Raw genomic sequence first — 24296 nt, 5'->3', positions numbered from 1 at the left:
TAAACCCAGCTCACACACCAATTTCAGATCTTCAACAGATTGCTCCTCCATAAGAATTTCTAATTAGCTTCTTTAATGCAGACAAATATCAACCTTCATCCTGGCAGATGACGTAATCCCTTCTATTATTTCAGATTATGCTCATTATTCTTTTATAACCACTTCTACACAACAACTGCTCTACTTGATATTTCAGTTGCCTACTCAATCCAGCTAGATTCCAGAATAAGTTCAACAGCTGATTCCCTCTTCCATCTAGCACCCACCTTTATATCTAGCTAGGGAGGAGAGAGTTTTCAAGTAGAGTAAAATCTTTCACAACTTGCAACATCCTGTTTTAAAATTTTAATCTGCATGTGAACATTTGGGTCATGTTATCAACTCATTGATTGTGATAGAGGAAACCTGTCAGTAGCCTCTTACAACATGAGGCTGGAGCACCTCCTATATGAGGACAGGCTGAGAGAGTTGGGGTTGTTCAGCCTGGAGAAGAGAAGGCTCCAAGGAGATCTTATAGCGACCTTCCAGTACCTGAACGGGCGACAAGAAAGCTGGAGAGGGACTGTTCATAAAGGCTTGTGAGGACAGGATGAGGAGGAATGGGGATAAACTGGAGAGCGACAGATTTAGACCAGACATTAGGAAGAATTTCTTCGCCGTGAGAGTGGAGAGGCACTGGCACAGGTTGTCCAGGGAAGCTGTGGCTGCCCCATCCCTGGAGGTGTTCAAGCCCAGGTTGGATGGGCCTTGGGCAGCCTGAGCCAGTGGGAGGTGTCTGTGCCCATCAGAAGGGGTTGGATCTAGATGATCCTTAAGGTCCCTTCCAATCCAAACTATTCTATGATGAGAATTATCTTAGAAATATCCACTATCGTATTATAACCACAATACTCAGCACATACTTGGAACAGTCTACAGCTACAAATAAACACTTCACATGCAACATTCTCCAGAGTACTTAGGAGATACAAAGAAAGCACATCGATAGCATTCGTATTTCAAAACATTGAGTCATCTGTGAAAATGGGATTGAAGTACCTGAATCCCTTGAGCACTTGCTGAAAGCTCTTTGTAAATTCCTATTATGAGATTTTTAAATGTATTTTGAAAGAAAAATAATCTCATAAATACCTCAAAGTAGTAAACAAAACTGTTTATTATGTTCAATATATTCAGCACTGGAATGAAGTTTTTTTACAAACTATCAGATGTTTATCTGCCCTTTAATAATTTGATACATGAGATAGGCTTCCACATGAGCTGAAAAGACATTTTGTTCCCTCCTGCTAATCATCTCTTCTTCCTTACCGTAAGTCAAAGCAAATGTTGAGCATATCATTAAAAGAAATAATTAAGGGTAAAAAATAGAAAGAGAGTGCTTTTATTTAAGATTTCTCTTACTCAAGATTTCTCTTGCAAACATTTAAATAACAATCAAGTGCACTTCGGCAGATAACGAAGCAGTACATCGATCTCCCTGATAGGTATACCTCAAAGATAAGATCTCTCCGGAGCTATATCTACAAAAAGCTGACATTGATGCTAGAGTTACTTTGGCAAATGAGAGCTTTGCTAGTCCTGAAAAGGAACATGATGAGATCAACTATGCAGACAAGTTCTCCTATTTCATGAGCTAGTTTTCTTTTTGTTTTTTTCCTTGACAACCTCTCTTTTAGCCAGACACTGAAAGGAAGCTGAGAAAAGCTCATCATCTTGAGTAATAAATGGCAATACTCCCTTTGAATGTGCCCCTGCCAGATGTGGGTCTCAAATTTTTCAGAGATTATTTCCTTACATCGAACAAGAAAAAAAAAAAAAAAAGAAAACAAATCCAAACCAGAGTCATTTAAAAAGCAAACTTGGATCTATGCAATAAAACTCCCAATTCCTCAGATATTTTCAGAATAACAATCACCTGATGTCAACTCTGCTCTTCAAGCATCTTGCACCAAGACGTGAAACGTAAAGTAAGTTTACAATGCAGAAGGTATTTAGAAATATCCAAGTTTTACAAACTAGAAAAACCAACCTGAAGGGCATTGGGATAAAATAATCTTGATCACTTATTTTTCACTTTGCAGTCCAAGCCCCCAGCTAATCACAGAAAAGCTATGAAAGGCAGAATGATCCTGTGGAGGCAGCCACTTTCTTGCACATTTTTCTGATCCAGTTGAGTTACTTCCTTTGTTACAGAGAAATGAATACTTCAGAATTTATATTTCAGAAATCAGCATTCACATACAAAAGTTCCCATTACTCCTCTTCCTGTTCATATAACAACTTTGTTTTATAATGCTACAAAGAAATGAAAATAAAATTGTTCTGTATCTTGAAATTTACTATGAGAACTGTATCTTGTGTTGGAAGGAGAGAGAGATCAAAGCTTCCTGAAGGACACCTTCAGAGCTCAGAGACCATATAATCCATCTTCAGTCTCCGTAACCTGAGTAAGTTTGCAGAGCACTGCTTGCTTTTGGGCTTGTGTTCTAGGTTATAGCTCTAAATGTAATTCCTTTAAAGAAAAAAAAAAAAAAGCTCCAAAACCAAAGGAGAAGCAAATAAGGAATTGAAAGGGAAATAATATAGATTGTCTGTAATGGCAAAATGCATCTTCTAGTCTCCTGTAATATACGGGACTATTAATGCTCCATACAGATGAGAAGCAAGCCAAGTCCCTCCTGCACATCTGTGCCACTGTACTCTCCCCACGAGGACTCCACTGCCTTTCCAATGTATAGGAAAGAGTACGTGACTTCAGCAACCAGTTAAAAAGCAAATAAGCCTTTAAATGTTAAAACACAGTAATCACAAGTGTTGGGGTTTTTTAAAAAGAAATAAAAATTAAAGAAAACAAACCAAAACCACCACTCCAAATACTGAAAAACTGAGAGTATTGCAAATGAGGGACTAATTCAGAATAATTGCCATCTGGTTTAACATTTGAAAGCTGCGTCTCAGACTCATGATATTTTCAAGGGAGACATCTCATTTGGACGGGAGAGAAAAACAACTGGGTGACAGTCACAACAGTTAACTCAACTGGGCTCAGGGGCTTTGAGTGCTAGAAACAACTACTGAGATTGAAGAGTAAGTGCTGAACTCAGAGTTTAATGAGTATCCTAAATAATTTTGGATTTCTGCCACCACTTAAGGTGACACAGGCAATACACAAGTTTGTAAAGGAAGGAAGGAGGATCCTCCACAAGAAGCAGAAGTATTACTTCCATTTCACCTTCTCCTGCCCCACTTTTCCCTCAAGACTAACAGAAGAATCAGTGGAAAATGAAGGAAATTCACAACAGACCCAGCACGTAAAGTTGTGCAGAATTCAAAAATCCGTGCAGAAATGTTACATCATATTCCTCTTCCCTCAGTGAGAGAGGCAGACTTGGCAGCAGTTATCCACGGCAATTTCATTTACTACCTTCTTACTTCTAGGCCCATCTTCTCTTTTGCATTGATTTTGCATAGGAAAAAAAAGTATGTGGAGGAACACACACCAAACTGTCTGTTTTTCCTAAAGAAATAACCAGTCTTGCAGTACAGAATATTTACTTATTCATTCCCAAATAGAATTGGCCACAGGGAAAAGATTTTAGCAAGTAGTATTTGTGATCTTTCTCCCTATTCTGCACAATCCTGTATTGTTTATTCAGCTTCTGATACTTTCTGTTTAACTACTTATATTTTTTAGAAGCTCCTGTTGCGGTTTGTTAAGCACCTTGGAACTGGGTTAGTGCTGACATCAGCAAGGTCTCTGCCTCCCTGAATCCACAGGTTGATGGATCCAAATCTGCCAATTCACTCGATCTCAAAGCCGACACCTTTTCTGCTTGTGTGTGAAAATTAGAAACGGCAGAAGGAACCCACAGAATCCAGGCACTTGTCTGAGCCTTCACGTCCATGGTTCAATCCACATTCAATATGTTCTTCTACGGAATTCAACAGAATCAAACAGATCCCATTGTACGGATTAATTTAATAAGTTATTCGCACTGTGAGCAAAGATATACCAATGGGTAGAGAAGAAAGATTGGAGAAACCATCACCCTGATTCAGCTCCTGCTCACATGGTGCATTTTGAGTCACAATATATTGGTACAGAATGAGACTCGTTATTTATATTTTTATTTCCTTTTTCTTTAAGACTCATTTATGCCTTACAAATAGTACTTTGATATATTAAAGATGGGAAACATTTTTTAGCAGGGCCTGTAGCAACAGGACAAGGGGTAATCGTCTTAAACTAAAGTTTAGACTAGATGTTAGGAAGATTTTTTTTACCAGGGGTGGTGAAACAACTGGAACACGTTGCCCAGAGAGGTGGTGGATGCCCCATCCCTGGAAACGTTCAAGGACAGGTTGGGTGGGGCTCCGAGCAGCATCTAGTTGAAGATGTCCCTGCTCACTGCAGAGGGGTTGGAATAGATGACCTTCATGGTCCCTTCCAATCCAAACCATTCCACGATACTACAGAGGCAATCCATGAGACTCCAGAATACACTGGTAACGTACAAGGGGAGGAAGCATGCTCTCCCTTTCTAGCTTTGCTCTCTTAAGTGCTAGAAGTAAATATTTTGGACTTAAGGTTCAGTAGAAATAGGTTGACCTCAAACAGGCTGACCTCAAATAGATTGTTCTCAAACATTTTTTTGTTGGGGATGCTGACGATTTGCAAAAGGCACTTTATTTCTTCCCTCAGTTCCCAGCCACTATTGGAAAAATGTATATTGCTCATTTTGCTTGCTTTAATATTCCTACATTTAACAATGACATCTTAAATAGGAAACTGATGACTGCCTCAGAAGATTATTTTAGATAAACTAAGGAAATCTTTCTAACCTTTTATCTCCTTTTAATTATCAAGAGTGAAGCATTAGGAGGTCTTCCTACCATACCAAACCCTTCAAAAATTGCTTATCTCTAGTTCACATGGACTTGCTTTTAGAATACATAAATGCAAAAAAATAAAAGCAAAAACTCTGGAAAAATCTTTCTAAATTCTAATTAATAATTTTTAATCTTTTGATATTGCTACTGCAGAATAAGGAGGGAGATAACTAAAATGACTTTTATAAAGTATTGGGTCAGAGAAGCTGTATTTCTGTTAAGAGACAGGTATGCATTTAAGCGTGACTGGTAGCTCTGGTCCTCTAGTCAAGGGTTCCCCAATTCAGCTTCAGCAACAGAGGATGTATTGGAGCATCCCACGGCTTCCTTTTCAACCAGCTACCTTCTTGCAGAAATAAAATGGTGAGAATGCCCAGTTTCATCTGGATACACAGAACTGGGAAATACAGATACTCTAAACCACATTACATTGCCAAAGTACTTCTGTGACTGTGTGTGTTCCATAATACAGGTGCTGAGATTGAAACCAAGCTCTTGGGTTCTTTATCTACATAAGTGGTATGGTGGACATTCTAAGTAACTTGACAAGTAGTTTGCTGCAAATATAAATAATACGTAAAAGTAAGAGTAATAAGTGTAATTGTCAGAAGTGCAAATGCATTCTGTATCAAAGGTCAAATAGTTTTAAAAAGCATTCCTGAATATCCCATCGCATCTGTTGTCAGGATTCTCCAAGCTTTTTCTTTTTCAACTTTCTCTTGTAAAACTTAAGACAGGTTCCTACTTTTAAACTGGGGGACAGAAGATCCAGCTGCATTTACATTCATTTAAAAGGAGCGCCTCCCTTAAATGTATCCTATTATCCTTAATTTCAAGGTAAGCATCTGCTAGCTCACAATCTTAGCCTATACACCTGTGAACAGATCATATATTATCTCTAGCACAGGTTATCGTACAATAACATTTCACGCAGTAAAGAAATAAAGAAACCAGGAATCGTCCCAGTAGGTGAGCTGCTGCCCTACTAGATATCAAGAAGTTGCATGAGGCTTTGTAGCCTGATTCCATCAATTTAATTTGTGGGAGACTGATTTTTTGAGAAAGCAGCAACATGAGGAAATAGGCAGAAAACACAGCAGCCTGTAGTCCCTTTGTTCAGCTGGCACAAATAACTACTTTTTTAATGCTTCCTGGAGCTCAAACCATGAGAACACATATTCTAACAAAGCTCTGTTCCACCGCACCAGCAAGAGAGGTTTGTGTCCAGCTACATTCTGCTCTGCAGAAGCCCCACTTAAGATTTTCAGAACATATCTTAATCTAAAGCACAAGGATCACAGGGTAAACGGCTGCATTTGCTACAAAACACTGGGAACAAATCTAATTCCCCATGAAAGCAAACCAAAAATTTACAACTTAAAAATTACTTGTAGTATATTTATCCTAATCTCTCAACAGACAAATGTTTTCAGTGCCTTGAGGCAGACTGTTTCTCTGGTAAGAGACAAACTGTCAGGCAACGGCAAAAGGCAATTAGTACATCACCATTTCCTTTGTAATCACTGATGAAATTCCATTATTTTTTTTTTTTTTATCCCCTATTGCTCATTCCTCTAAACAAGCAAGACATCACCTTGAAACTGAATGCAATTAATTATATTAGCTGAAGCTTTTAAAACAGAATGTCTTCTCATTTACATTCCTGGCATAAATTCAATAAGATTGCGCTACTGTAATGTTGACTGACTACTGCTGTGGTTATACCAATATCCTGAAAACAAGCATTTTTAATGTTGATTATGGGATTTTCAGAGCTAAGTAATTTGAACCGTTAAGTATTCTGAAGTAAATGTGCAGTGAAGAAACTATGGAAAAGACGTTTATCATGTTTACCGAAGCTGAAATCATTTCCTTTGCTTCTACAGCAAACTCTCCATTTACTTTCAGATAATCAAAAATTAGCTGACTCTTTAACGTGCCTGAACTAATTACTAAAGATGTCTACCAAACCTACAGTCACTACACACCTAAACACTTGCCCTCTCTTAGCAGTCACAGTTGTGTTGTACCAAGGGATTGCATAGCTTATTGTTTGTGTACAGGGATTTCTTGATTTCACTTAGATCTCAGCGTAGCAGTGGCTTAACAACAGAAGCCACAAGTAACAAACACAGTAAAACTTGTTACACTGCCCTGGATAACAGAGTTTTCATAGCAAACTTTCAATTAAAAGTCAACAAATGAAGGCAACAGTGATTATGAACGTACTTTTGAAAACACAATTTGTTCGCGAAAGCATTATTATTTATGGTGATGTAAATAGCAACAAAAAAGAGTTTATTGGTGTTTGCATCTCAGATTGCAGGATGAGGGAATGGCAGAAAAAACATTTAATCCAAATCGAGTACATGCTTTGTAGCCCTATAATCATTCTCCTGCTATGTTACACTTCTTCCATACACGCACAAGGCTCAACTGTAATCCAAACACGCCCAGAAGACAAAAGTACAAAGAGGAGGAGCTACATTGACACCTACACAGTCAATGAATTTCCAGGACTGAGTATACTTAAATTGAAGGAAAAAAGCTTAAGTCAATGCCTTAGAAATACCTATTAAATAAAGTACAGAATAGGCTCTAAGGCTGATGGTGTTCTACTGCTTTCTCTGACTTCAAGCAGACATATGGCATTACATGCATAAAATACACAGCGCAGCATTCGTGACAGTAGAAAATTTGCCTCTGCCCACTTATTTCTGTATTACACTGTCCGTTTATGACCCTGATGCATGCTTCTCAGATTCCAGATGTGAAATTATTTTAAAAAGCTTTAAATATATTTATCATCAAGTGAGATAATACTTGTTGCTTTTACTTTTGGTATAATGAGAAAACACTAAATTTGTGTGTATATTTCCGTATGTATAAAAGTAGCAGAGAAGAACCATTAGGCCGGCTGAAAATCGAGCAGACTTTTTAGATAGAAATGTTGGCTTCTTTTTTTTTTCCCCATAAAAGATAAAGATTGAGTCCTTATGAAGGACTTGATACAATGCTTTATGTTTAATATGGAAGGTGGAAACTATTTCAGGAGGAGGATTCACCTATTGCATAATTATAATTTCATAATTCTCTCTCAAAGTGAAATAGAAATCTAAGGAAATAGCTGACAGAATAAGCCAAAATAATTCTCAGTATATTACCTGCATTGGAGAGGCTCTCACAGAGCAGCGTCTGGATTCAAACAAGAATTTCTAAGCAGTTCACACTTGTCTTCGAGCCAATACTGAGATTTTAGCTAAATGTTTTGATCTCTGTGCTTAGAGAGATGTTTAAAGAGGCTAAATATAATCTAGAACCTGGAGGCATGTGATGTATCAAGTTTAGCAATGGGCCAGACTAGATGTGAAGCTGCAGTGCGCGCCTGTGCTTACCAGGATCTCACAACAGGTGATGAGAAAGTCAGCTATTTGATTTAAACCATAAGCATGAAATTATAATATCTTTAAGATGATACAATGAAAACGAAGTTAAGGGGTTTTGTCCTAACAGACTTCAAATACGCAAAAATGGATGTGAAGATAACGTCTGAAACGCACGAAGTGAAAAGAATTAAAGTTATCAACTTCATGTCTTCACAAACTCCCAACGTGGGTAAATAGTTTTAATGTACTGTACTCTCTGACCCTGACTCTGTGTTATCCTATAGGTACTTGGTTCTCACCTTGTATCTTATTCAGATTTCAGTACAGGGCAGCAGTGAAGTCTCTCAAGCACTGTAACACTGACTCTTCTCTTGGAATGGTCATGGACTTCCGCTGTATGTTTAAGAACATAGGACAGAATTCCTGTAACTTCAGTCCTGGTTAGTTCTATTTTTCTGAAGACATGTATGTCTCTGTCAAACAGCCTGGACCACTACTGCATGGAAAAAAAAAATCAAGATATATAAAGAGACAGAGCAGACTGCTTATTCCACAGATAGCAGCTTAGCTTGAGGAGCTCATCAGCAAGATGAGGATCCATAACATATACGCCTTTTAAAACAATGTACATGGCTAAAACACATCTGCCCACACTATGTCCCTGGCAGTGCATTTCGTGGGAAGCCAAATCTTGCATTGAGGATGCACAGTAGGGATAGAAGCAGAGACGGCAAACTCCAGTTAATGGAAGGTTTGGAGCGTCTGAGGCACTGCTTCCAGGAGAAAGGTGGCAGACTGTTGAAAAAGTGATAGACAGGAAACTATATTTTAACATACTGGCAAAGTTATTCCACCCAGAAACATGTGGGTTTGGATGCAACAAATCCACCTCAGGGGAAGATTAATATAAGAGCTGTGAGGCCTTAAATGATAGTGGATTCTGGTTTTGGGGGAGTTTGAGCTTCAGTGGCCATAGTGAACTTCCCTCTAGACAGTGACAGAGATCCTTCCTCACCTTACCAACCTACTGTCAGAAATTCAAGTGTTTGGGGAGAAAAAGGTTTCCTTTTCAAGCACAGGATTAGAGTACATATTATTTCCTCTTCTAACAAACAAACAGCTTGCATAGAATAGATGATGCTTAAAGCTTTAAAAAGAAACCAAGAGAAACAGCACTGCTTTCACTTACATTTCACAAATCAGGCCACATACACATCCTCGCGGTCCAACCTTCCCAAACACTAAAGCATCGGGGACAAAGCTCTATGTGGAGCAGCTCTTACTTATTTTACAGCGAGCTACAGCTCATTTGGAGCAGAACACTAATTAATACAATCAGAAGCAAAAGTTTCAGAAATCTCCCAACAGCACACATTAGCATATACTGCCAAGAGACTCTATAAAGTTCAAAGCTTATCTTGTACCCTGCCTGCTCCCTGTTTGCTCAGAGCAGCAGCTGGCCAAGTGATCTCCCTTCTTCTCAAAGAGCAAAATTAAATTAGATTAGATCATTTTTTTCTCCCTTGTAGAATTAAGATCCTGCTATGAAAACAAGCAAATTAGCTTTTGAAATCCTGCTTCTCCCTTAAAGGCTATAAGGCTGAGGAATGCTTTCTGTACCAATTCAGTGGAGATGCAACAAAGTGTGCATGTCCTGTTTTCATGGCAACCTGAAGGAAACAGTTTCACACATTTGTCTTACTTGAGGTAAGGCTGTGAGTGATGGAATCCTGAGGGATGGGGCCCAAGAAGAAAGGAACAAAGTAGAAAAGAAAATGGACGCAAGGTCTTGAGAAAAGACGACTAGAAATGGTGTGGTAAGAAGCTGCAGCAGTGAGTTTTGAAAGCTTCTTGGTTTATTGCTATGTAAAAACACTTCTGAGTGAAATAGGAGATCATAGTTCCTAGACAAGTTAAGGAACTTGGATGTTATGAGAAGAAAAGCTCAGAACGTAAAGAAAAACTATAAAAAAGCAGGGAACGGGATTGTCTGAACTTGAAAGCTGGACTGAAGAACAACAAACATTCATCGTTGGCAAATGGGATGCAGGGTGAAGAGTTTTAGTTTGGATATCACAGTGATGCCAGATGCCATATAAAAATCAAATACCTAACACTGAATCAAGTTCAAAGGAGGCCATACAAATGAGAGTCTATATTTAAACTCTAGTTTCTAGAGCTGAATCACCGCACACCAAGCTGCGAGGTCAGTTGGCACAGACGCACTTAAACAAGCTTATAAAACTGTGTCCCCATTAAATTACCATGCTGCAGCAATTAGGCACACTCCAGAAGACCATCCTATGCAATCTGTTCTAGATGAACAGCTAATGAGAACTAAGCTAATCCACTTTTTTCTGTTTATGATTCTTCCTTTCAATATTCCCATAACTACACTGCTAAACAACTTAAACCTATGAAACTGAAAGAGGGACATTTGTCTGCTGTGGACAGATGGAGTTGTAAAGCTGGCCATAAGAATACATAACGATATCTATGGTACATCTTCATGCAGTCACCCTACACTACATCAAATTTAATTTGCTCATAGCTGCCTTTTTTTAAAAAAAATAAATACATTGACTATATCCTAGTTAGGTTGAGGGTGAGCAGAAGGTGATTTGGTTTGTATTGCCTAGATTCTTCACAGCTTAATTTTCACTACTATAACTAGAGCAGATTAAAAGATGAAAACAGTGGTGTGGGGAAAAAAAAAGAAATAAAAAAAAAAATCCCGTACACATGGAAAACAAAAGGGTGTGGAGTAAAATACCCATCTCTGGAGTGTTCAAAGCCAGACTGGATGGGTCCTTGGGCAGCCCGATCTGGTGGGACCTGTCCCTGCCCGTGCCAGGGGGGTTGGAACTAGATGATTTTTAAGGTCCCTTCCAACCCAAACTATTCTATGATTCTAAAATGGAACTTTTGAAGTATTTATATTTTTGTGTAGTATCTGAATGGCAAAGAGCTAAGCCTGAGTTTATGGGGCAAACTGACTCGTGAAGAGGCGTCACTGAAAGTTATCCTGTGTTAATCACGCTGCTTAAAGAGTCACTAACTTGGGCATCAAAGAGCTAAGGGAGTAAATTAAAAAATAGAAACACTGCATAAACTTGCAGTACATAAAACCTTTGTTCTAAAGCATCTTAAAATTAATCAGGAAAACAGTTCTTCTCTTTCATGCTTTAAAGAGGGCAGGCCACTCACTACCTCCAAGTTTGTCCTTCCGGCACGTTTGGACGCACAGCTTACGCTGCTGTGTGCAGGGGTGTAGTGGGAAGACTGATAAAACCTCCATAGAGACTGTGGCTCGACTCAGCCAACATCCAGACAATGAATAGTGTTTTCAAAGACCAGAGGGACGTGGCCAGATCTTTACACTTAAGTGTAAGTCTTGCTTTAGAAAAATTAGATAAATCAAGGAGGCTTTTAGACACCTGAATTGTATTGTATGTTTCCTATTCTGCTCTCCTTAGAATATCCTCCTGATCAACACTGACATTTCCTTCGTATTAAACCTCATGCTTGCACTATAAATAAATCTGAAGTACAGAATCAGAAGAAAAAAGTCTGTTTCCACAATTAAAAATACAAACCTCCCGTACAGCGACAGTGGAAACACTGCAAATAAGGGCTTGACATCTCTCTATTTTTATACACATTACTCTAATAAAACCTGGGGCATTTCTTAAGGTAAATTAGGGCCCAAAAAGGCTTGTGTTACAGCCTGAAATATCTCAGATTCCTGTGAGTTCTGTGTGACTTGGCTGGTGTCATTTTTACTGCAGCTGTTCATTCAATTGAGAGTTCATATCATGAAACACGACAGTGAGAAAAAGAGCCAATGAAAATTTAGTGAATACAGCTTTTCATTTGAAAATCTCCTCAAACACACACAATTGCTTTATTTTGCTTAATTTTCAACATTCATAAGCATAATTGCATTTATTTTTCTAGTCAATACTGAAAACAAGTGACAATTTGTAATATTACAACTTTCATCTCAAAGGAATACAACCACAACAGTTCCCACTTCATTCTGAAAGAGGTGAATGACATAGAGGAGGTTGGGTTGCCTATGCAGGAGAAGCATACATTATTATTGCCTGCGAGAATATATTAATATTGTTGCTATCAAATTCTTTTTGTACATGTATAAATGACTTCTGGAAAATAGACTTATTGAAAGCCAGTATTTTTCATGTGCCAAATTACATGCACTAATTACCTAATACTGGGAATAGCAAATGCTAATATCTCCTAAGCATAAAAAATGAACTCTTTTTCCCTACAAATTCTCAATAGCAACAGTTCTCAGTGGAACCAGTGAACAGAGATTATTACCATCCCATGCAAACAATCCGTATCGTCATAATTAAATAGTGAAGTATTTGAAAATGACGTACACTGCTCATTATGAATCCCCATCCTGTTTATTCTGAAGCTGGTGGAAAGACTTCCAGTTATTTCCCTATACACTGAATTAGACCTATGGTAAAGAAAAAGAGTGAGTTAAATAATTCTTAAACACTCAAACTTTAGATACTGTGCCATAGCTTCATACTTGGATGCTGAAAGTCTGTTAAGGAGAGTGGAATTCCGTGATAGAAGTGAAAAAAAAAGAGGAAAAAAAAAACCACTAAGAAAGGAGTAAGATGAGTGTATCCAGTCTCTTACATCTCTGTAAGAGATTACACCCAGTTCCTACTGAATTTAAGGAGCTTGAGGAGAATTTCATTCACTCTACGCTAACCAACAGCAGAAAACTGGAAATTCACGTAGACAGACTTAGCGAGGCTGTGCCTTTAAAGCTCACGACTCCAATACAATCATATTTAATTCAATAGAATTTAGAGTCATAGAATCATTATGGTTGGAAAAGATGCCCAATATCATCAATTCCAACCATCAGCCCATCCCCACCGTGCCTACTAAACCACACCCCCGAGTGCCACTGCCACACTTTCTGAACCCCTCCAGGGATGGAGACTCCACCACTGCCCTGGGCAGATGGTTCCAGTGCTTCACCACTGTCAGTAAGGAAATTTTTTTTATCATACCTAATCAAAACCTCCTCTGGCACAACTTGAGGTCATTTCCTCTCATCCTATCCGTTGTCACAAAGAAGAAGAGATAAACACCTACTTCACTACAACCTCCTTCCAGGAAGCTGTAAAGAGCAGTGAGGTCTCCCCTCAGCCTTCTCTTCTCCAGAATAAACAAGCCCCTTTTCCCTCATTGTTCCTCACAGGACTTGTGCTCCAGGCCCTCCCCAGCTCTGTTCTCCTTCTCTGGACACACTCCAGCAGCTCAACATCCTTCTTTTAATGAGGGACCCAAAACTGAGTACAGCATTTGAGGAGAGGCTTCGAAGAAACCTCTCTTCCTTCTAGCCTCCAACTCTGAAACATCTGAATATCTCTTTTCACAAGGGATATTTTTCCATTGGTGTTGCTATACAATTAGCTAACCTGGCTCCTAAAATTAAATAAAAATAAATAAAAATAATTTTAACACACTTGGCTTCTGGACAGTATGTCCTAATGGAGCTCAAAATAACAGGTTATGAAAAATGAAATCTGTGTGCTAAGATGCTGAAAGATATCATTTCCTGCTAGAGCCAACAGGTACCGAGAAAAATTAATATGCTTCAATACTGAAACCATAGAGGAAAAACACACACAGTGGCTTTCTTGTCCTTCCTCCCAGTGTGATGCTGAATGATGTTACAGCAACGCTTTAGAAGTGTCATGGTCTCACTTAATGGTGATAATGGAAAGGTCCTGACATTCACAAACAGCTCTGCTTCTGACAGCTTTCACAGGAAAGGATCAGAAATAGACTGACAACAGTTCAAATGTAGCATTTAACACATCAAGGTGCAGTAACTACATGTATTCCTGCAGAGAACAATCCCTTCAGGGTCATTAAAAGGCCCTCCTAGAAGTCATTCTTTCAAATTCCTTTGATAACATTTCTTTATACCATTCAGAGAAGGCTACACATCCTTGCTAAGCTTGATTTCAGTACCAAAGCACCTTCTACATCTAAGTGGAAGTGCTCTTCTGCTGACCCCTCTCAATGGCACATAAGGAAAAATTCTATCTCACATTTACAACATGAATGACATGGTATTTAAAAATCAAGACACAATTTCCTTTCAGCAGAAGGCCTCTAGAGGAGTGAATGTTCTTAATTAAAGCAGCTCCTCTTGCATCCTACATCACAGAAGAGCTCGCTAACTACTTAGCTTTTAAGTGTGATATTCTTAATTTCCAGGTCTGCAATTTCACACATACTTAGGTCAAATGGTTCCTCAGTTTTTCTACTCCATTCAAAACCAGTATGCCTAATTGCAAAAAAAAAAAAAGGTTCCACTTAGTGTCAGAACACGGGAACACAAGGCAGAAAGCAAGTATTTGGTAAGAATTGCTCTCAAGACTAATTGCTGCAAGTCATTACATTCCTAAAATTGGTTCTGTGCAGAAAAAGCAATTGCTCACGGTATTCATTGCTTTCCCTGCCTGAAGAAACAAAATTGTGTGGTGATGCAGGTATGATTTAGTTACTGACTGTAGAATTATAGAATAGTTTGGGTTGGGAGGGACCTTGAAGATCATCCTGTTCCAACCCCCCTGCCATGGGCAGGGACACCTCCCACTGGCTCAGGCTGCCCAAGGGCCATCCAACCTGGCCTGGAACACCTCCAGGGATGGGGCAGCCACAGCTTCCCTGGGCAACCTGGGCCAGGGCCTCACCACTCTGATGGAGAAAAAATTCCTCCTTATGTCTATTCTAGTCTGATAATCTAGACCTGATGAGACATCCTGGGTGACCGCACTCCTCTGACAGGCAGCTCACTCAATGCTGTGCTTCAAGCAGCCGTTACAGAATCAGTTATAGAAATGGCTTTTGGAATCCCTACTTGGGTAGAAAAAGACGGAGTAATTAAAGGTCAGTGCAGAAAAAGTTCCCTCTAGTAGCTTGCATAGTTACATTCCTGGCCAAATATATATTCAGAAATATACCAAAATAATCCACTTTCCCAATAGTCTAAACAGTCTCTCACACATCCAACGAAATAAATCCAGGAAAGGAAGCAATCAGCCCCCAAAACTCAGGTTTGTGTAAAACAGGGATAAAATTCTCCATATGGAGAAGGCAATTATAGAAAGGAACCTCAAAACTCAGACATGAAGCTGCACAGTAAACAGCAAAAGAATAATGCACTGGGGAAAGCTTCCAGAGATCCCTTTCTGTTTAGACCTTAAAAGCTGAGAAATGACTTTGAGTTCATTACCTGTTACCTATCCCCAGACTAATGTATTTATGGAAGTGAAAGAGTGGGGAGAAACACTTTGGACTCGTTCTTAGTAATTTCCCTTACAAAAAAACCCCCATTTTTTTTGAGAAAAATGATAGAGAGACAGCTGAGCCAATTTTTGTCTCCTTCTCAGACAGCGTCGGATTGTGATTCATCATACACACAATCAAATTTTAATTTATGCCCTTAACAAGTTTGTTTGTGTATATTCCAGTAAGCAAGAATTAATACACTTAGACACAGGAAAAAGTTAATTTTATCGAATCGCCTTTCAAATCTACAAATGTTGAGTCTAACGCCTGTTGGCATTCATTCTAGCCTAAAGAAGACAAAGACAAATGCTTGACCTATGCAGAGAGACTCTCCGTTCTTTGTAGAGGAGTTAACACTAAGTTAACTAACATTAACATCAGTAATCTCCTGAATAGAATTAAAAGATCCTGCCCATCTTCAATGTGAGCATAGATGGATGGTTATCACCTTCCTCAAGGAAAGCTGTTTCATAATTATTCATTCATGCTGTAACTCCATGGTGCCACTGAACAAAAAGAGGAAGGTGACACAGGAAAGCATTTGGCCTATTAGACTAACATAAAACTTCACTCAGTTCAGTGGAGCCCAAGTAGAATTTAGCCATCTGGTATTCATATATACATCAAGTCTATGATGTTCGCCCGCTAAATGAGTAGTTCACGAAGCAACACTAATGATGATAACCCTTCTGTTCTTTCAGTGAGAAGCTAGGAGAACCCGCCAGTTGCTGGAACAAAAGAACACACCCAATTAAATGTGGAAAGCATCCCCATCCCCTAACTGCTGCACGAGAAAAATGAATTCTGCTAAGAATTCCAGTAAGGTGGTGCAAAGAATCCAAGGAAGCGATGAGCTGCACACATTAAACAGCTCTTGAGCTGTGTTTGTTTCATTGGGCCGCGCAATGCAAACATTGGGCCATGCGATAAAAAAAGCACTGAGAACCCATCTGTGTCTTCGTCTTGCAGATTATTATCTCAAGACATCCACCATCAAGGGGATTCTGCACAGACTTCTCCTCCTCGTTCAGGAGGGAAGATGATAGAGCAAATACTGACTACACCTCTGAAGGGGGAACTAGACCTGTCAGTGCTGCAACTGCCATAAACGCTAATGATGTAGTCACCAGCCAGTTGTACTAACCAGCCATAGGCTTCCAAAGAACCATAAAGCAGTTGGAATCCTTTAGTAAAGGCAGGAAGCACAAAAACGCTACGTGTGCACATTTGAGCCAACAGTACCACACCAGTTGTCTACTGCTTGATAAGGGCTACAGAAATACACACACAAAATCCATCAAACCATGTATCGGTGGGATTTCCACAATTATTTTGTATCATCCAATCCACGAGTTCAACATCGCAAGCAAGTTTGGCTCTTAGCAAGATTAAAATGCATATATTTCTACCAGAAACCACTTCTGGTCAATAACAGGTCCTGTTCCTTTTCACAGAAAATTTGTGGACTGTGGAATAAGCAAGCAAAGTGAGGCAATTTGCACTTGCTAAGTAACATATAAATGTTGCAACTCTAATTTTATAAATATGTCTCTAAACACTATAATTCGTTCCAAATATTTTGCTCATCTTTAAATTCTTAACACCTAAGCTTCTGTTTCGTAGACAAACAGGATGTCTACTTAGAAAGCAATTTACCAAGAAACAGCAGCGATATGCAGCATGAATATAGATATATATCTCTGTGCATATATATATACACACATAGAGTAAAGTAGCAATTACACTGTGTTAGTTTACATGCACGAAGGAAAGGGAGCAGTCAGGCACGTGGGGCCAGATCTTCAGCCTCTGTGTGCTGATGGCTTTTCTGCTAACTTGGAACAAGGAAACTTCACAAAGGCAAACTTGAGATCAACAGTACATCTGACACCAAGGAATACTGCTGCATAAAGGCGTGTGGCATGATACCTTGAGCAGCCTGATCCAGTGGGAGGTGTCCCTGCCCATGGCAGGGGGGTGAGAACTGGATAATCTTTAAGATCTCTTCCAACTCAAACCATTCTATGATACTATGACTTTGTATTCAGAGTAGAAGAGTATTTAATACAATTAAAGTAATTACTTAAGTCTAGTCAACCCTGGTCAAGTCTCCATTGGAGTTAATTAGCAAACGATGGCAAAAGACATGCCTTTGAACATGCAAATATTAAATACTATCATTATTAATATTATCCTTGCAACTGCTGCAAGAGCAGGCAAGTCAAGGGTCCTTGGAATACTGCAATGTTTTAATGAGAAGAATAAGATCATTACATCTGCCTGGCTAATTTAAACAACACATTTGCTTGTTGTATAAACGAGCGTCACCCCAAAAAAGAAGAAAAGCTTGGACTCTACCGCCAAGGAAACAACATCCACGATCACAAACTAAAGGGCCATGTCCACCTCACATCACGTAGTACCAGTACATAAAGACTGAATATTTACAGCAGAAGGGGAATAAAATCTGCAAGATAGAAATAGAGATGAGCAGGAGAAATCTACTTGCTGTACTTTGAACTTCTGTAACAGAATTAAACGCTTGTGCCCAACCAGCACTGTTATGCAGAGTATGGAATTCTTGCTTGGTAACACAGCTTTAGGCAAATACCCAAAAAAGATGATAAAACAATGACTGAAGGTACAGGGTAGAAGGAAGGAAATGAAATGCTCAATAAAGAAAGGACTGTGTCATGTTTAGTCCTGCAAAACAAACAACTTAACTGCCTGCAACTATATAAAACGGGTCATAAGAGAAGGCAACAACTGACCATACTACTAGTCAAAGGTGGAACAAAAAATAATGATATGAAGCCATAAAAAGCAAAATGAAAGATTGAGAACCTTTATAACTCAGAGCGGAACAAGCAGCCCAAAGGCTGCAGAATACTCATCACTGAGGGCATTCAAGCTTAAGTAAACACCCATCTGTTAAAGAATATTTTGTTATAATCACTCTTGGTATTATGCAAGGAGGTGGAATGAGAGCCCACCAAAGTCTGGGGATTAGATGCCTACAATTAATTTCTTTCACGTTTTTGAAACATTTATTCAAAACAACAAACATCTGGTTCTTAATCCCCCAATTAACACTGTTTCCAGCCCAAAGGAATTAATCATAGAATTCATGGTAAACAGTTTATTTGCTAGCAATGGAGTAAAACAAATTGCCTACAAACTTCTATATTGCTAATAAAACAGTTTAATTCTCCTCCCCCACCTCTTCTTTGACATTTTAATTCAAAAAATAAAGAATAGAAAGTCATCCTTGGGCAAAGACCTCTGCAGCAGCGTGTCAGCAGAGAATTACACAGCACTATAGACTCAGCCTCTCATTCACGGTAGTGACCTCCTTTGAAGAACACTCCGAGATCTAATAATGAGAAGTACTGTAAAAAAGTGCTAGATATTATCATTAGTATTCAGGCAGACAGAATTCTGTGACTTGGTTGAATTCAAAGGGACCTGCTGGTACTTATGAAAGCTGATACATTACCATCAGAGCTATTTTCATCTGTAAAACGTTAAGGCAGACTGGCTGACCAGGCTGGGGGCAGACCCTGCTTTTTGCCAACGTCTCCCAGCAGGCTGCACTGCAGACTGACTTAGTACCATTGAACCAACCTAATGCCTGCTCACTTTTGGGGGTTTTGAAATACTGTATTGTGGAAATGGTAACCTCTTTCCAGCTACAAAAGCAAGGTAGCATGTAAAATATCATCCCGATAAAGAAAAGTTGCATTACTGCTTGCATTATTAGACCTCTATGCATTCTGTCACTCCTGGCGCTATGGATCTTTCATCGCTATGACTGGCCACCACAAGATGCTTATTCCACGAACACCTTTGCTACCACCTCTTTACACCCAGCAGCTCAGTAGATTTACATCCTGCTGTTCTCAGCTGCTGGAAAGAAATTAAACGTAATGGAAAGTCAGTCACTAAATGTTCTAGTACACTGGTTTAAAATAACGTCCCTGCTTGCGGAACTAGAACATGCTCTTCAACAGTTTATTCGCCTAGCTTTGCCACTGGATGAATTTTAAGTAAACATCTTTTATTCTCACAAAACAGGTTTTCAATGAGTAACCAACACGAGCATGTATTACGATTCTATCCAGCAAGACAGACTCTCAATAATAGCTCTAACTTCTCTGCTAGCTTGGGGCAGTTTAATTGACCAGTATAATTTACTTCAAAGTTAGCATGATTTAGACAGCTCTTGAAAACATGTTTTTGTTACTAGAGCTGTTGTACACATTTGCTGTGATCGATCTTCTTCTGTCTCCTCACTTCACCTATAGTTCTGTGTGAATAGTCCTAAGATATAAACCAGTAATATGAGAAACCAAGTCATTTCCCCTTATGCTCCTTAAAATGTCTTTAGATAATATTTTTTACCATCACGTTAAAAGTTGATTGCTGCTTTATCTTTCCATCTTCCTACAATAAAGCTTTCTGTATTTCTCATTTGATGCCTAATCTTTATTAAATTTGCAGCAGCTTGAACATCTTTATGTATTAGTGCTAGTAGGCATCATAGAATGAAGGACTAAGGGGTAAACACATTTCTAGTTGTAGATGACACAGTTCTGAAGCCTCATTAAAAGCTACATTGCAGTGTTATGGGGTTAGTTTTACCCTTCGGGCTATTTTTACCATGCAATTCCAGACTGCAGTGTGCTTTAGATGACAACAAACATTCATGTAGAGGCCAGGAAGATAGGTTTACCCTAACATTTAGAGTTGACTATTGCTTTCATCCAATCCAAGTCATGCAAGTCCTCCCATTTATTCATTTTTTTCCATATTGCATCAAAACTATGTATTTTTCTATTCCTTCAGATCTCTCTGGAATCAGTTAATTCAAAGATCTCTCTCATATCCCCAGCTAAGTCTTTACCAGAGACAGGGAATAGGACATTACAAGGTAGAAGCAGAAGAACCATTGAGATAAAATTGCTGTCATGAAGAAAACAACATCCAGAACGAAACACGTTCTTACAGAGAAGACCAGAGAACTGTAGCTTTCACAATTAACTTCTTTGGAGATGCCCATAGCCAAATCAAGTGGCATTAGGTACTACATACTTCGAAAGATCCTGTTCCTAACTGTTTCCAAAAAAAACTCTCAAACAACTTTACTTTTGGTGACTAAGAAACCACAGCTAGGCTGGTATTTTGTGTGCTTGTTTTCTACTGACAGGAATGAAGCCTGGACTGCCTGTAAATGGCTACTTCCAGGGAGCTATTTTTGTATCTGCTCTCCACAGCATCCTTAACAGGCAGCTAGCAATTACAAGTCTCTTTTCCCAATAATTACAGGCATGAGAATGCCTCTTGAACAACATGATATTCCGGTTCTGCCTTGTAGCTCCTGCTTCTCAGAGTGCAATGCACTAACTAAACAAACACTTCTGCCTTAGGATTAAAATCAAAGTCTTAACTGGTCAGGTCTATTTGTCACTGCTATAAAGGGGCCTTTCTTAAAACAAGTTCTTTTTCAATGCAAAAAGAACATTCCATAGCATTTTTATTGAGGCTATAGAGAGCTTATTCCTATATACACCATCTCAATCTATAATGAGAAAGAAAACTGTTAGAAGTTACCATTACTATGAGCTCTTCAGAGAATATTCCAAGTGTCCCATGGAAGTTTGTGTTAACTTTGGATGTTCTCAATATATGTTACCAAATCAGATATTCTGGTAATTCTTTCTATTGATATAACTAGCTGAAATCCCAGCCAAAACAAGCACCAGGTACTATAGTTAATTCTTTAGGAAAGACTATTTTTTGCCTTTCTCAGAATGAAAACCAAAACCAGTTAGTTAGAGCGTTAACAGCGAACTCTAAGGTCCAATATTTCCTGATTTTACAAAGCTTTACTTTTTCTGGCCTCTCAAGCACGCATCTCCCCAGATAAGGCAGGTCTCAGATCCTGAAATGTGCAAAAAGTTGGACAAACCTTGGAATGCTATACCCCAAACATTTTGCTTGCTGTTATATGTAGGAAGAAGATACGAACAAGGAGAATGAAAGGATTCAGCAAGGCTCTCAGATGGTAAATGTAAAAAGCCACCTCACAAATTCTGTTGTCAGGTGATTTCTATGTTCAAAATAATTATTTTATCACTGAATATAATCCTACTCCACTGCTTTGAGTACCTAGACCCAGTATGCAGTCATACAGGATGAATAGCTGATTTTCTCAAAGAATAGTACCCACAATCCCGTTGCTGAGGCTTCTTACTTACCAGTTGGGACAGCAGGATCCATCGTTGGTTTTTCCCAGGTGTTAATCTGCTCCCAGGTAAATCCATTGGTTCCTAAAGCTACACTGTAACCACAATTATTGTAGTGCTCATCAAATGAACAGCCACCTAAAAACAAGAAAACAGAATACGTTAATTATTTATATCCCTTTACAGTAGTTCATTTACTTTAATATTTTGCACATGAGTTTACACAAACAAAATCATTTTCCTGCGTATCAGATTACAGGCAACACACAAGGTATCCAGAAAATATTTTTCAACTTCCCACTATTTGTATCTTTTGAAAGGTTTTGTTTTCTTCCCCCCACAGCGATGTTTCTTAGACCAGTTCCCTTTATTTCAGCCTGCTGCCTCTACATTTTCAAGGGCAATTGTACGTTTGCATTTTGGTCCCAGTAAATGATACGTAATTACAGAAAGCTTCAAGTCAGACATTCAAAAATCAGCACAGCATCAGCGTTCCTACAGCAAACCCTCATCCTTTTTGCTTTCAAGCCTTGAATTATACAAGGTTAGGTTACACCTACAGAAAGCGCAATCTTCCTTTTAACCAACTCTTACGCATGACATGAAGCACTGTGTGGCACACAGCATTCCTCAAGGTCTTTTGAGTCAATACTTCCGAGTGCAATCCTTCAGTTTCTTGACAACAGAATAACAAGAATTGGATGGCAACTACCATTTACACCTTCCAGACTGTAGACTAAATGATCTTTCCCACTTCAATTCCTGAACTACTTCGAAGTAGTTAACCGTCATAAATAACCTGGCAGCTGCCTGAACACCAGTGAATCGAGGGAAACCCATGAAAAGCGGAGTGAAATCATGTACGTCAGCATAGATTTCCAAAACTCACGTCACACAGATAAATCAAACTATTTAACTCTCTGGGAGGATATTCCTACGCTGGTGTGAGGCAGCCTGGGTCCTTCGGTTTAGACCTTAATAACACCAACAGTGTCTCTATACTGCTTTGATTTTTCTCTCTTAGGGAAGCAGGGACAATTTTTCTCTACAGATACTAGTTCGCCAAAGTCAACTGGACACATCTAACACTTCAGAGTTGTAAGGACTGAGCAACGCTCAAGGCAACACTAACTTGTTCTGCCAGCCAAACTGCCAGTTGCTCTTGACACTAATTAGACTTACACACGGAGATGTTTCTGACTCTTTACTCCTTCCCACAGGCTGCATTGCCTACACACATACGATAAACAGCCAGTGTGTGAGTGATCTGGGTTTCCTTTGCAACAAGAATCACCCAAGACTGAAGGCACTGAGGCCTTTTTTAGTTTTCACCTACATTTTCTACGCTTTAGTCCACAAGAAGGCCCCAGCTCGTCTCAGTTCCTATGCAACTCCTCATAAATAACAAACACAAATATATACCATATCATTAACATTTATTTAGTCCTTATTGTGTTAAAAAGAATTTATACACACTCTAACTGCAACTGGTTTTCTAAGTCGCCCTACAAAACTTCACGTTATTTCTACTTAAATATATACTAGAAGTATAGTCTAGGAGGAGGTGTCCTTGCCCATGGCAGGGGGGTTGGAACTAGATGATCTTTAAGGTCCCTTCCAACCAAAACTATTCTATGATTCTATTTGTTGGGTAGAGTACTTGACACCTAAAACACTCTGTTGCTAAAGAAAAGTTGAAAGATCAAGATTGTCCTAAAAAAATAAGAATGCAATTTGATATGGTGCATATTTTTATTATAAATAGATATGACTAAAACAGATTTCAGGCAAGCTTGCCTGTTTCAATAGAATCTCTGTGAATATTCCTGAAGTTTCGTTGTTTCACAATATTTCAATACTTTTCCTTTTAAAGTTACTATTCTTGTGAAGCTCTCCCAGCTGTCAAAATAAGCAGAATTATGCTTAAACTATTTCCTATTTTTTTTATTTTTATTTAAGTGAAAAAAAAAAAAGTCAAATTTAAAATATTAAATAGTCTCATTAAGGCGTCTAAGGGGAAAAAATGTTCTGGATTGTGCGGGAGTATGGAATGCAAATGGAAGTCACCTTTTTCACAGTGAGTGGGTATGAGAGACAACATCAAATACTCTGCTCTTAGTCTCTAAGCAGAGCATTCTAATTTTGATAGATTTGCTTTAATAGCACAACTTCAGACAGGCACCACTTCCACACTGCCTCTGTTCAGGATACTGCAGGGCACAATAACAGCGTTGTCTCTGAGCTATTACTTTGAAGGAATTGTAAACAAATTCTCTGATCAAGCCAGACAATTGTATAAGGCCTCATGTACACAGAGAAAATTGCTCAGGTGCTGCTACGAAGTCCCAGAAGCAAAATAAGCAATAGTAGCAAAACATGGGGTAACAGTCTTAATTTCAGAAGGAACATAATTGTTGAT

General features: G+C 38.9%; 1 protein-coding gene across 10 annotated transcripts in view; it reads right to left on the bottom strand.

The window, feature by feature from the left end:
- PTPRT (protein tyrosine phosphatase receptor type T) overlaps window positions 1-24296 on the bottom strand; it is a 452370-nt gene that overhangs the window by 312819 nt on the left and 115255 nt on the right. For all 10 annotated transcript variants that reach the window (XM_054081441.1, XM_054081448.1, XM_054081450.1 and 7 more), the window contains exon 2: window positions 21890-22015. In XM_054081441.1, the coding sequence (XP_053937416.1) occupies window positions 21890-22015 (126 nt within the window). The remainder of the gene's footprint in view (window positions 1-21889; window positions 22016-24296) is intronic.

Source organism: Cuculus canorus, chromosome 16 (assembly GCF_017976375.1).
Source record: "Cuculus canorus isolate bCucCan1 chromosome 16, bCucCan1.pri, whole genome shotgun sequence".
Classification (NCBI taxonomy): Eukaryota; Metazoa; Chordata; class Aves; order Cuculiformes; family Cuculidae; genus Cuculus; species Cuculus canorus.
This window is presented reverse-complemented; position numbering and strand designations above follow the sequence as displayed.